This window comes from Camellia sinensis, chromosome 15, assembly GCF_055761805.1.
Source record: "Camellia sinensis isolate YWXY chromosome 15, ASM5576180v1, whole genome shotgun sequence".
Lineage (NCBI taxonomy): Eukaryota > Viridiplantae > Streptophyta > Magnoliopsida > Ericales > Theaceae > Camellia > Camellia sinensis.
In genome coordinates, this window is record NC_138975.1 from 101352135 (window position 1) to 101366354 (window position 14220).

At 32.8% G+C, this 14220-nt stretch overlaps 1 protein-coding gene across 2 annotated transcripts; it reads left to right on the forward strand.

Moving 5' to 3' along the window:
- The first annotated feature begins 4890 nt into the window (after nucleotides 1-4890).
- On the forward strand, nucleotides 4891-11320 carry LOC114256223 (TORTIFOLIA1-like protein 3). 2 transcript variants are annotated; one of them, XM_028195830.2, is made up of 5 exons: nucleotides 4891-6053; nucleotides 6149-6257; nucleotides 6671-7245; nucleotides 8442-8893; nucleotides 9869-10302. In XM_028195830.2, the coding sequence occupies exons 1-4, from the start codon at nucleotides 5253-5255 to the stop codon at nucleotides 8853-8855; spliced, it is 1899 nt and encodes a 632-aa protein (XP_028051631.2). In that variant the 5' UTR covers nucleotides 4891-5252; the 3' UTR covers nucleotides 8856-8893; nucleotides 9869-10302. The 2 variants fall into 2 exon arrangements, with proteins under 2 accessions (XP_028051631.2, XP_028051632.2); XM_028195831.2 differs by lacking the exon at nucleotides 9869-10302 and adding an exon at nucleotides 10963-11320 and having other exon boundaries at nucleotides 5077-6053.
- The last annotated feature ends 2900 nt before the right edge of the window (nucleotides 11321-14220 follow it).

Sequence of the window (14220 nt, forward strand, 5' to 3'; positions counted from 1 at the left end):
TAATGGATGCAGCTTGGGACTTGGGGATGTGCTCTCTCCAGATCTAAAGTTCAACTCTCATTAGGTGCTATCAACTCTTTAAAGCCACACCCGTAAGCTCTGCTCGAGATTTATTGTATTAATTGAATGAATTCCACCAATCATATATATTACCAATACAATAATAGCTTGTTAACCCAAATATGACATACAAACACATCATTATAATATTACTTATTAAAAGGTGATAAGTAAATAGCATTATTTATCTTATATTGTCATGGATTACAACTCTAGAGAAGCAAAAGGGTAGGCCAGATTTCACTTCAAACCTAGGTATCAAACTGTAATACCAAACATGCCGTTAAACTTGGCTCCAAAACCATGTTTTAGTTTGATGAAGTCATTGATGAGTACAACAATCAAGTTACTTTTGCTTCAATGGAGAGAAAAAATTTACGAAAACAGAAAATTAATTCACACAACTCTCTCCCGGGAAATAAGTCTCTCCTTTTATGAATTTCACACTCATATAAAAAAAATTTATCTTATTTTATAATTAATTTTTGCATACACAAAAAACTGCAATCAAAAACCAAACACAGTACTAATACTTTATCCCTAGTCTTGTTCCTTCCACTGTCACATGACCCATTTTGTTGACATGCTGCCAAATTAAAAAAATAAAATAAAAATAAAAGATAAAAAATAAAAATGAGAAAGGTATAGAAGATTGGAAGCTCAACAAACACAAACTTTAATAATGAGCAAGTAATAATTAGAGTTGAAGTAGTTAAAAGCAACTTGATTATATGACCATATGTTTACTTGCATCCTACTCCCCCACCACTCTCACTCACTGGATTACTTGAAAGTTGGAGCAAATTACTCACTTTTAACTTTATATATAAATATATTTTTATTAGATTTTTACATAGATAATGATGTACAAATAAAAATTATATATATATAATTATACAGAATAATGGCTAACATTTATATTTATTTATCGAAAATTAAAATGTCTATAATTTAAATTTATAATTATAAAAGTGTTATCGTCACATCATTTTTTTTAATTTCTATATAAAAATTATATTTAAATATCATTTTTTTCTCCTTATAACTAGGCATAAAAGAAGAAATTCGTTTATAACAACTTTTATTTGGATATAATATAATTTTATTTGAAAGTTGATATTATGTAATTTTATTTGGAAGTTGATATCCAAATAAGTAAATTTATTCAAAGAAAATTGTTTACGGAAATTGAAAATCCCTTCCTTTATATATATCGTAAGGGTAATTTAGACCCATTTGAAAATTGACTATTATAATTAAATTTTTGACTTTTTATAAATAACGTATAAAAAGTAAAAAGAATAATATGTCAATTTATAGTGACTTTTTAACTATAAATCCAACTTTTCAAACGAAGCCTCAATTTATACATCACAAAAAACATCACCACATACCATTATATTGTTCAGGTATAAATTTTTGAACAAAAATCAAACCTTTGAATATAAATTTTTGACTAAAAAATAATTGTTCAGAAATAAATAGTTGAACATAATATATATTTCAACAATTTATATTTGTTTATTAATTTATGTCTGAATATTTATCTTTTACTTAAAAATTTATATCCAAATAAAACAAATGGTATAATCGGATATTTCTTGTAGTGTGCTAATAGAATGTTCCATATTATAATTAATATTTCTTTAATAACCTTGCCAATCCTCACTTTTGGGACCACTCTGGCTCTCAAATTACCAGCCTTTTTGACCCTTTCAAATCCCAATTCATGTTACTTTGAACCACTCCAATTTCCATTACAATTGGCGTTGTGAACGAGTTGAGCAGAATCGAGTTAAATTTTTAAATATTTAAGTTTGTTTATTAAGAATAATCAAACTTGAGTTCGGACCGAGCTCTAGTCGAGCTTTAAAATCAAGTTCAAACTCGGCTCGTTAAATATTTGTTGAACTCAAGCTCACTCGATTACATAAACGAGCCGAGTTTGAGTTCGAGTTCGAGTTCGAACTTGAAAAAAAAATAAATTTAAATTAATTTACTTATTAAGATTAAAAAAAACCACAAAATTATAAGTAAAATTTAAAATAATACTTATATTAATATTAAATTTCATCAATCAAATATGTAAATTTACACAAATACTAAACATAGATAAAAAATAAAATAGATTATTCAAAATTTATTTAATATATTATTAAAAATAAATATTTATTTATTTATTTTTATATTCACGAGCCTTATCGAGCCGAGCTTAGAGCTACTCAAGCTCGGCTTGATTAATAAACGAGTCTAAAAATCAAGTTCAAACTCGTTCATTTAATAAACGAGTCGAGTTTAAACGAGTTTTAAACGAGTTGACCTCGAGCTGTTCATGAAAAACTTAGTTCGTTTGCAGCCTTAATTACAATACTCTCTCTCTTTTTTTTTTTAATTCTTTCTTTATTTTGTAATAATGTGGGTTCAAATCTTATCATTTTTAATTAGCTCTAGTTTTTGGACATGGGTGTTCGCGGATCGATTTTGTGCGGTTTGCGGTTCGGTTTTGACCCGCCCGCAACTATGCGGTTTGGGAAAAAGTCAACCCGCAACCGCCCGCAGTGCGGTTTGCGGTTTGTGCGGATAGGGTTTGCAAATGTGCGGGCGGTTTGCTGTTTACACTTTTTTTCTTTAAAAATTAATTTTTGAGTTTTTTTTTCCCAGCGAATTTAGGCATCAAATTCATTTTATATATTTGTGATAACAATTTTTTGATGAGTTTACAAATAAAAGTTGAATATCAATGCATTAAATGAAAGTACCTAAAACAAAGAGACCATACACTAGCATTTTTGCCATGAAAAAAATGTATATCAATGCATTAAAGGTTGTACTCAATTAGAATTGCCAGTTCAGTAATCAATAATCAAACTATAAGTTCCATCGACCATTAGAAGGAAAATTTTATTAGGAAAAAGTGGATGAATCACCAATGAAAATCATATAAGAAACCAAGTTTAGGACTTGATGATTCTACGGCATTAAGAAAGTTGAGAAATACTTAAAAAATAAGGATCCTATAGTATCATAGATAATATAATGGTGCTCCTGTAAAAGTTACAAAGTTGGTATATTATAATAATAATAATAATAATAATTAAAGTGCGGGCGGTTTTTGCGGGTTGCGGGTTTAAACCGCGACCCGCCCGCAACCCGCAAATTTGTCATAATTGAAACCGCATCCGTCCACATTTGCGAAACCGCCCATTTATATGCGGATTGGGCGGTTTGAGCGGTTCGGATAAACCGTTGCTCAACCCTATGGTATGATACTAATGCTGCATTTAGCAGCATAAAATCCGAGCCTTGTATTTACAGTTGGAAACTATTATCTCATTTAAAAATTTTAATAGTTTCAAACACACTTTTCATCCCATAAAAAAATTAAAAATAATAAAAATAACATAAAAATAAATAATAAATAAATAAATAACAAATAAAAAATAAATAAATAACACAAAAAAAAAAAAAACAGTTTTCATATTTATCTGGAGGTTATTAGTTATTCAAATAAAAATAAAAAATAAGATGTATTCAGCATGCTATGCCGACAGTCAACATGCTATGCCGACAGTTTTTATTGTCTAACTGTAATTATAGTGATGTGGTACAATAGTTACATTTCTATTTATAATTTACGTTATTACTTATAATAGTATGAAACACTCTACAATGTTGTCTATATAATAAAAAATTTTGAAGGTAAAATATACTAATTCATCTTTATTAAGTAAAGATAAATAATTACTTATTTAATGTGTTACAATTTCTTGTTAACTAAGAATATTACATAAATAATTTCACATAATTTTCTTCTAATCTTTTTAAGGGTTTGGTTTCTCTAAAATTGTCATTTCAACTTGAGAGAGCATTTGGGTTTGGTAGGTCCATTTTGTAACAATTTTGATCATCCAAACCATTCAATTTTTAGGATTTGTTAAGTAATATTCATGCAAAAATTTAAGATAATTGTATATTGATAGTTATATATTTGAATCATATTTGTTTTTAAAAAAAATAGATGATAAATATAATTTCAAGAATAGTCATGTAATTTTGTAATACAAATTTAATTCAAATATATAACTATCGATGTTTGGTCATATTGATTTTTTATATGAATAGTCTATTTAATGAGACCTAAAATCAAAAGGAACATGCCAAACCTAAACACTCTCTTAAGTTGAGATGAGTAACATTCCAAACTCATTTAATAGTCCTAGAGTACCCATTGAAAGACTTGAGATAGGAAATGTTATAAAATTTTAAAATTCATATAACAATAATGCTATATTAGTTGAATTTGGGCTCATTGGAATTGATTGAATTTGTGCATATCGATAGACACATTGGTCATTCAAGAAGTAGTCTTGCTAATCATCCTAGCAAACGCTAGTTGTCAAGGATGACACCTATCATTTGAAAAATCGTCTGAAAAATTATTCGATCAATCGTCTAGTCATATCATTCGGGCGGAATCGAACTCCCTCTATTTTAGTGGGCAACCATTTTTCATCATATAAACTACATAGGCTTCATTTGGGAAGTGGCTATTTTAGTAGGCTATTTTAGTTTTTGGCTATTTTAGTTAGCTAAATTTTTTGTGTTTGGGAAGATGATTGGATTTTTTTGTGGTTGGATGTGATGTTTGTGAGAGAAAAAATGAAATGATTATGGGTTTGATGTGATATTTTGTCTTATTAGCTATTTTAACCTATTTTGTCTTTTTGTAATTTTTAGCCTAAACTAGGCTATTTTTTTCTTCCCAAACACCCCCATATTCAACTTTGAGCTATATCCAATCACATATCTTAACATAATGAACTTTGAGCTATATCCAATCACATATCTTAAGGATTTACCACATAAATGTTTGTTTTGAAGAAATAAATTAAAAATATCCAGCTATGCTCAGGATATGCAATGTGGTAATCTGGTAGAGTCTATCTTTCGTTAAAGAGACGACGTCGTATTTACATCAGTAAACAAGTGAAAAGCAACTTCCTTTTACAGTCCCTCATGCTTCCTCTTTATAAAAAGAGAGAAGAAGGAAGGACTAACAAAAAGTGCTTATTAAAAAGCTGAACCCATAAACTGGCTTAACGCCACCGACATTTCCTTCTCTTCCCGGGCAATGTCGCCGGAAACACCACCATCTCAACCCTAAAACCACCACCACCACCACCACAACCACAATGGCTCTAGCAAGGTCCCAAGCAGCCTCGACTCGAGAGCTGAAACACCGAGTCCTAACATGCCTTCACAAGCTCTCCGACCGCGACACCCACTCCGCCGCCGCAACAGAGCTCGAATCCATCGCCAAAACCCTAACTCAGGACTCCATTCCTCCGTTCATCTCCTCCATCTCGGCCACCGACTCCTCCGACAAGTCCCCCGTCCGTAAACAATGCCTCCGCCTCATCTCCCTCCTCTCCCAATCTCACGGCGACTCTCTCTCTCCTCACCTCTCCAAACTCCTCTCCGCCGTCCTCCGCCGCCTCCGCGACCCCGACTCCTCCGTCCGCTCCGCCTGCATCACCGCCACCGCCTCTATCTCCTCTCACCTCACCAAACCTCCGTTCACTTCCATCATCAAGCCCTTCGTTGAATCTCTGGTCACCGAACAAGATCAGAATTCTCAGATCGGAGCCGCGTTGTGCCTCGCGTCGGCGATCGATGCTGCGTCAGATCCGGATGCTATGTATTTGAGGAAATTGTTGCCGAAACTCGAGAGGTTGTTGAAGTGTGATAGCTTTAAGGCGAAGCCTGCGCTGTTGACGCTGATCGGAAGTGTGATCGGATCTGGGGCTGCTTCAACTCACCAAATTGTGAAGAATTTAGTGCCGTGTTTGGTTGAGTTTATAGGTTCTGAAGATTGGGCGGCGAGGAAGGCTGCGGCGGAGGCGCTGCTGAAGTTGGCATTGGTGGAGAGAGATTTGTTGATGGAGTTTAAGGTTTCGTGTTTGAAGACTTTTGAGGCTAGAAAATTTGATAAGGTTTGACTCGATTTTTAAGTTTTTAGATTATGGATTTGGTTATTTGAAATTGTGGATTGAAATTGAGCGTGTTTTGCTTGATGTTGTTTGTGTAGGTGAAAATGGTGAGGGAGACCATGATTCAATTGGTGGAGGCTTGGAAAGAAATTCCCAATGTTTCAGATGAGGTTTCGCCGCCTCTTGAACCACAATCTTCTTCCAAAGGTACAAGATTTTCTCTTGCCAACATTTATATATTGGATTTTCTTTAATATTGATGGTCCGATCTGGTTGTTCAAATTCATACTTTGTTCTTGGAAAATATAACATTATGATATATGAATTTTCACAACCAAATATAATGAATTTTCTCATCTTGTGATCAGTGGTTCCGTATGTAATTTCAATTTGATATGTTTAAACTTATAATTAGTTTAGACTTCTGGGTTTTCACAATCTTCTTGGTTTTCTTGAATTCCATGACAAATGAAGTGCCAATCCTCTTATTTTCTTTGCATTCCTTTTTTGTATAACTGACGCTCTTATTTTTCTTTTCATGAATATATTGGCCCCTATTTGTTACATTTCTAGGTATTGTTTACAGCTAAATTTTATCTTGTTTCTAAAAATTTTGACAGAGGATGCTAGTGATGGACGAGATCCACCTGGGTCCAAAACATCCTGCACTGTTACTTCTGGAGCTCCTCAAATGAGGAAGAAAAGCATCCTAGGAAACAGGTCTGCTTTACCTGATGGATCACTTGCAACTACTTTCCAGAAAAGAAGTCCTCTAGATAGTGGTGAGAAGAAATCAGGTCCAGCAATGTTTCGAAAGCTGGACCGTAAAAAACCCACTGATTGGAAAATAGAAATTTCTGCCTCTCGTACTCCCTCTGCTACAGTGGTTTGTGAGGATGATCCTAGGAGTAGAGATGAGAAAGGTGAAAAACAGAAAAGTAGATTTTTTAAGCCGGAAATAAGACGGGCTCTCTTCCATAAGAATGATGATCACAAAATGCTCAAATTTGGCGGTGTCAAAGCTGGATCTCGGGTAGTTCCGTGTCATGATGACAGCTCAGAATCTGCCGTTGCAGTTGGTAACATTACTGAGAATATCCATAAGAACCAGAAAGAGGGTGAGGATCTATCTTTGATCCGCAAGCAGCTCGTTCATATTGAAAATCAGCAATCCAGTTTATTAGATCTCCTCCAGGTAATTCTCTTACATTTGACCATTACACTCCCTCATTGAAGTAATTGATTTTTGCCATCTTATGATATGAACATATTTCAGAAATAATTTTATCTATGCTAAGTGAATTGCTTTTCATATGTATGGTTTTACTTTGATATAAACATTAGTTTACTGGATTGAGAATTTACATCAGCCAAGGTTCCCTCAACTTATTATTACTGAAAAAAATGTGATGTTGTCCTTGTTATCCTCATAATTACTTCATATACTCTTCAAGGTATAAATCATGAATTGTCTCCTGATAATAACAAGATTTTGCTGGAAATTACTACGCAAGTCATGAATTTGACATGATTTTAGCTGCCAATAAGTTGTGTTTTATCTCTATTCTTTTCTTGTGATATTCAATGTTGAGAGATTGTTCCTTTGGTTTTGGATATCCTCTTTTCTATCTGTACTACATAACTTTTGCTAATTATTAGAAGATCTAAATTTTGATTTTAACTTTGATCTAACATTTAGAAGTCAAAATTGAGGTTACAGATGATTCACTGGCACTGGATGCACTTGCAGATATAAGTTGATGCAAACTGCTTTTTGTGCATGGAATGAGATACACTAATATTTTGACAGTTGAAACATAAATTTTAGTTTGATTTTGATCATGTTGCATACAAAATGTTATTATTGCAAAACGAAAGCAATAAAGATGTTGGGCAATCTCTTTACAATTTGACTATGATAGATTTGCTGATATTAGCTTCCTTATGGTTGAAGCTTTGAGTGTACCAAACAATGGATGGCATGGCATCATCTAATATTCATTTTGACTACCATCACCAAAACATGAATTATTCTTTTGTCCTACTTCATAATGTGAATGAAACCGCAATCCATCCTTTTATAGCTTTAGAATCTATGTTCTCTTAACATACTCTCAATGAGATATATCGGAGAAACTATATTGGAACTCTTGACTGTTAATTTCTTTTTAAGCAAGCATCTTGCATATTTTATAAGATTTCAGGGTTTTGAATTTTTCCCTCTTCGCCTGCAACATATGCATATTCTTTTATTCCCGAAGCTGAATAACCAAATACATCTGTTCCATGTTACATGGTATTCTTGGTGCTTTGTGGTCTTCTGCTGATTTATTATGCCTTTTGACTGCTATGAAACCTTGTTCACACATTTTGCTCCTCTTCTTAATTCAGACATTCATTGGGAGCTCACAAAATGGAATGCGTTCTCTAGAGACACGGGTGCACGGATTAGAGCTAGCACTGGATGAGATCTCATATGATTTGGCTGTGACAACTGGCAGGATGTCAAATATTGATTCTGAAGGAACCACATGTTGTAAATTACCTGGTGCAGATTTTTTGAGTCCGAAGTTCTGGAGGAGAACTGAACCCCGGCATTCAACCTCTCGGTTCTCTTCTTCTGGAGGCACACCGCCATTGGCTGCCATCCATAACATAGGCAATAACAATGGCAATGCTGAAACATTTAATTTGGAGAACAGAAGATTTCGGCTTCAAAGTGCTGGTGGGTTTATTGTGAATCCTTTGGCTCGGATTCATAATGATGCCCATGGGATATCTGAGGTCTCTCCAAATAGAGTCTGAAGGAATGTTCAAGATGCCATATGATAAATCATCAGCAGGTATTGTATAACAAATTTCATTTGTGGCCCTCATTTTCTTCTGTCTTTCAATCTCACTTTGTGACTTCAAAATTACGGGACTACTTGAATCTTTATACACATGCACTGATACACACTACGGAATGCTCACCTAATGCTTGTGTAATGCATCCAGGCAGACATCTGGAAACCCTGGAAGGTAGGATTTAGTTGAGGTTTGAGGATGGATATTTAGGGTCTGTTTTGACCTCCCTGTTTACCTGAAAATGCCAACACCCTAGCGATTTATGTTTTGGAATGTACGTTCCAAAACATAGTACGTTTTCATCCCGAAATGGTAAATTTAGCAATCCAAAGAGATTCCAAAATTTTTTTTCTATCTTTTTCATTGAAAGTTCTTAATAGGGAAAAAGTATGATACAATGAACTAAAATCTAGATGAAGTTTTAGATTGACAAAATGTAAAACAATGGGTCATAATGCTTAAAACATTTGTGTTGTTGAATGATTAATATGAAGAAAAATACACGGTAGTATATTGGATATCAAATTAAGAACTTTACCCTTATTGTACCCCACATTTTAGAGCATTTGGTGTATCATATTCCTATTTCTATTCCTTGTACCAGAACAATCTGTGTTCTAGGTAACATAGGGTGTACCCTGAAACTTGTATTACTTATCTGTAGAGTATCACAGGCACTGCTTGCACAATAACTGTTTCTTATCAGCCATCCTCAAAAGTGTTTTTCCTACATAAATAAATTAGGAGAGATGGCAAATTCTATTCGCCCATTACTGTGGCACGGCTTTGAGTCACAGCAATCATCGTCTTCACAACCGCTCCCACCCTGTTGTAAGCGGGAGTTACATCCTTTTTTTCCATTAAATAAATTAAAATTCCGCAAGTTGAATAAATTGTGGCTGGATTTTGACACTTCTATTGACCTTCTAAATTTTAATTTAATTTAATTTTTATTTTGTTTTTTCAATCAGATGAGCTGCTGAGATTGAATGAAGTTTGAGTTGCAATACTCATTTAGCTGTATGCTGCTGGATATATAATCTTATTATCTATTAACTACGTGCTTATGGAGTACGCAAAGGAAGCAGTTCTTTTACTGTATTATCTACTGAAGTAGTAATTGCTCTTTGCATATATACCACCCAGCCAATTCATTCAGTAACCTGTTATTTTGGGTTCAGATTCCGATCTCTTTCAGTTTTTTCAACTGCAAGAACGGACAGGTCACTAGACTCACTACCATTATTGCAGTCTTGAATATGAAGCATCGCCATGTATAGCGAAGAACATTTCTTTCTTTCATTTCATTTTTTGGCTGGGAATTCCTTTTTTCCATTCTTTGTTGGTTCGAATATTAATTGATTTGATATGATACCGAAGGCTTGTTATGAGATGGTTGATTAAACATGTGTCTATGACTTGAAGAAAAATTACCTGTTGATTTTGTTCAGAACACTGGATTACCATGAGCAACGTGAAGGTTGTTTTTGCAAATTATTTTCAGAAAAAGTTTTGCCAAACATCAATTTTTAAGATATGAAAATATGAAAAGGATACCAAGTGGGCCTGATACTGTTATTTTCTTTTGGTTGGTATGAAAAGATGAACTTTACAGCTTCTTGTGGACCCATTTCATTGTTTGACAATGCATTCTCATTATTTTTCATTGTATTGCCATTGCTAAATATCATGTTTGTTTTCAGACAATGATTCTATATCATATATATATATATATATATATTTGCATTGACCTATATACACAGATAATCTGGGTCTGGTTAAGTTTTCACTCTCAAAATGAATCTGCATAATTGTTATGGACATGAAATTATACAACAAAGTATTTTCATGTAAACAATAATGGGAAAGTTATTGGATCGGGTTGAGTTATCGGGTTGAACATTTGAAAATTATTGAACCCGGATGATTTGATGTGGGATATGACAATGGCGGATTCAGTCTGTTTGGATTTTATCAGTTCCGATCCAAAGAACTTTTTTTTTTCCCTCATGGTCACGATCTCTCTATCTTGTAACCCTCAAGCAGCTTTTTTTCATTTTTGTAGTGACGATGACGGCGATAAAACTTTGTAAAAGTGGAAGGTTGTGTTACAAAAAGAATGCTTGTGACAAAAGAGAGAGGGATTGGGGATGTGCGTTCGTGGTGGTGGTTGCTTGCAGTGGAGGGCACTTGTGGCGGAGTGGTTTCACAAGAGCGGGTGTGATTCATAGTAGAGAGATAGATCACAATTGTGTGGAGAAGAGACGACGAGAGAGGATAGCGGATGGAAGAGGCAACATTGGCAATGAGGGTGATGGTATTGTGATTGATAGTTGCATAATTAGGATTTGGGATGAAGAACATAAGAATATTATTGTAATTTTATTTTCAGATAAAATGGTAATAAAAAAAATTTCATTAAATGTATGGACAGAAATTAATTGGTGGGCGAAAATAGAAACTCCCATGTAGGGGTGAGCATGGTTCGGATTGGACCGGATTGGGATAAAATCAGGACCAATCCGTTATCTACGGTTCCTGAAAAATTGGAACCAATCCAATCCGTTTAAATCATGGAACCAATCCGAACCAATCATTTAAATACGGATTGGATCGGTTTAGGACCACGGATTCGCATAATTAAATAACAAAAAAATATATATAACACTTTAATTTCATAAAAATATAAACATAGCGTCATATTAGTTCCACAATAGCAACATCTATTTCTATAATAGCGACATACTGTGCTAGAATTTAAACAACCATAAGAAAACTGGTTTCACCATAAGTATTTAGACCATTACAAATTAAAACTAAAAACTAACAAACAAAAGTAATAAAAGAAGATATTATACGGTTTTAGGTTTGAGTTTAGATTTTATATAGAATAAGAGAAGATATTATGGGGGAGAATGTATAATAAAAATATATACTATTTGTATACGGTCCGGATCGGTTCCAATCCGGAACCGTGGAGTTCAATCCGGAACCAATCCGTGTACTACGGATTTTTAATTTTTCAATCCGGAACCGAACCACGGATTCAAAAAACCAATCCAAACCTATCGGATTGGACTGGACTGGATCGGATTACGGATTTCACGGATTCCTTGCTCAGCCCTACTCCCATGGCTTCTATTTTGTCTTCTTTTTTTTTTTTCCCTATAATACCCCTTTTTATCAGCTTCCAATTATTGTCGGTGGAATTTTTGGACAATTAACATACAAGAAGAGATGCAGGAAGTTTCAAATAAAATTATATTTTTACCCTTCCATTTTGTACTAGTGACGCGGCGGCATGCATAGTGTTCGTAGTTATTAAATAAATATAAAGTAATAGAATAATTTTTGAGGTAATTCCGAATAGGTTGTGAACTGGACTTATTTATTAAAAAATTCTACTTTAATTTTTAGTGAAAATTTTATTATTGTAATTTTTATAAATAAATAAAAAATACAATTCAACTACTTATCATATTTTAATATAAATTAACACAAATAAATTAAAAATAAAACAAAATTCAATATATCAAAATTATTTATCATTTTAATAAATTTATCAGTGTGATTATCAATTCCAAATATTCATTTCACAAGCACAAAACACATAAAAAATCTTTAAAAAAAATTCATTATCCAAACAAAGGGAAAATCGATTAAAAAAATTTACTTAAGACTTGTGAGAAAATAAATCCACTAATTAAGACCTTCTGGTAATTATTCCATAATTTTTTGGTAACATAAATAATTAAAAGTACTGCTATTAACACTTCATAAATTATTTTGGATCTCTCAATTTTTAGCATTTTTTTATCTATTTATTACAATAATAACCTCAAATAAAATTACTACAAAGGACAACATTAATTTTGAGACACCTGATCTCGCAATTAAACCTACACACCCACTACATCATGAATTAGGGTTTATGAGAGTACCTACCTCCATCATCACCCATTCATCTTTCCCAAATCTCACATTCAAAACATACCCACCCTCAAAACCTTGAAAACCCTTTGGTGGTAATATTCCGACAATAATAGTGGCAACGATTTGATTACCTATGCTTTTCCAGCAATGACAATGAGTGAAAGTTTTTTTGACAACTACAACTCCATAAGACATAAGGAATACAATAATAAAAGCTTAGAGGAGGTTCATATCTTTGATGCTATTCTTAACTCAGAGAAGATTGGCCTTGTAAAGGTAAGTTTCTCGTAAAAAATGACAAAAATAATAAAATCTGTTTGTCATTTTTTTTTGGACTAAACTCCCAAACATATGACCGAAATTCGGGAACACAGGGCCGAACATTGTTTTTTTGTTCAGGAACCAATAACCGAATATTTATTATTTGTTCGGAAACAGGTAATCGAACATTATTTATAAGTTCGGACCTATTTTACTGGAAAAACTAAACCAATTATTATAATTTTTTTCTACAAGAGACGAAATTATTATGAGAAAATTAAGGAATTATGTATATATATATATATAGAGAGAGAGAGAGAGAGAGGGGATAGCATACCACCTGTGACAATGATAGATGAGACAGCAAAGACAGTAATCACATTGCCTCTTCTTCTTCTTCCTCTTCTTCGTGGGCTTTGTTAGGATTTTTTTGGAAGTTAGGTTTTTTTGGGGTTTGGGAGTGTGGAAGGTGTGTATTCAATGGATTGAATGTTTTCACAAGAGTAATTTTGATATTATTTGGAGAGGAAAAGAAATTTTAAGAATTTCAAAATTTATAAATGGGAGTCTAAAGAAATAGGAGATCCAAAATGATTCATGGGGTGCTAATAGCACTACTCATAATTAATGGGAGAATTTCAAAAATATGGAAAGTTCAAAAAATAATTACAAACTCATGAAAGTACAAGTAGTTTATGCATTAAATTGGTGCAAATAAGAGTTGCACGTTCGTGAGTTTGTAATTATTTTTTTTAACTTTTCACTTTTTGATATATTTCCATAATTAATTATAAAATAAGCATTTACATATATAATAGTCATAAAAGCAATTTAATAGCAAGTCAGTTTTTGAGAAGAGACAATTTTAACCAAATTTTTTTTTAAATCATTAAAAAAATTTCAATTCATATCTTAAAAAAAAAAAAAAATTAAAAAGTCAATGAGAAACAAAGTTCTACTTTTGAAAAAATGACTATTTTATAAAATAGGCATGAGTCTATTTCTTAATCTTTTAAAGTTCTACTTTTTTTTTTTTTTTTTTTTTTTTTGGTAAGAAATCAAAAAATTCTTTTCAAATATATTAAGACAGTTAAGCTATAAGTCTATTTCTTAATCTTTTAGGTCGTTA

Coding starts and splice junctions, on each gene's coding strand:
- LOC114256223 (XM_028195830.2), top strand. CDS start 5,253: ATGGCTCTAGCAAGGTCCCAAGCAGCCTCGACTCGAGAGCTGAAACAC. Junction 6,054..6,148: donor AGGCTAGAAAATTTGATAAG/GTTTGACTCGAT, acceptor TTGTTTGTGTAG/GTGAAAATGGTGAGGGAGAC. Junction 7,246..8,441: donor GTTTATTAGATCTCCTCCAG/GTAATTCTCTTA, acceptor TTCTTAATTCAG/ACATTCATTGGGAGCTCACA.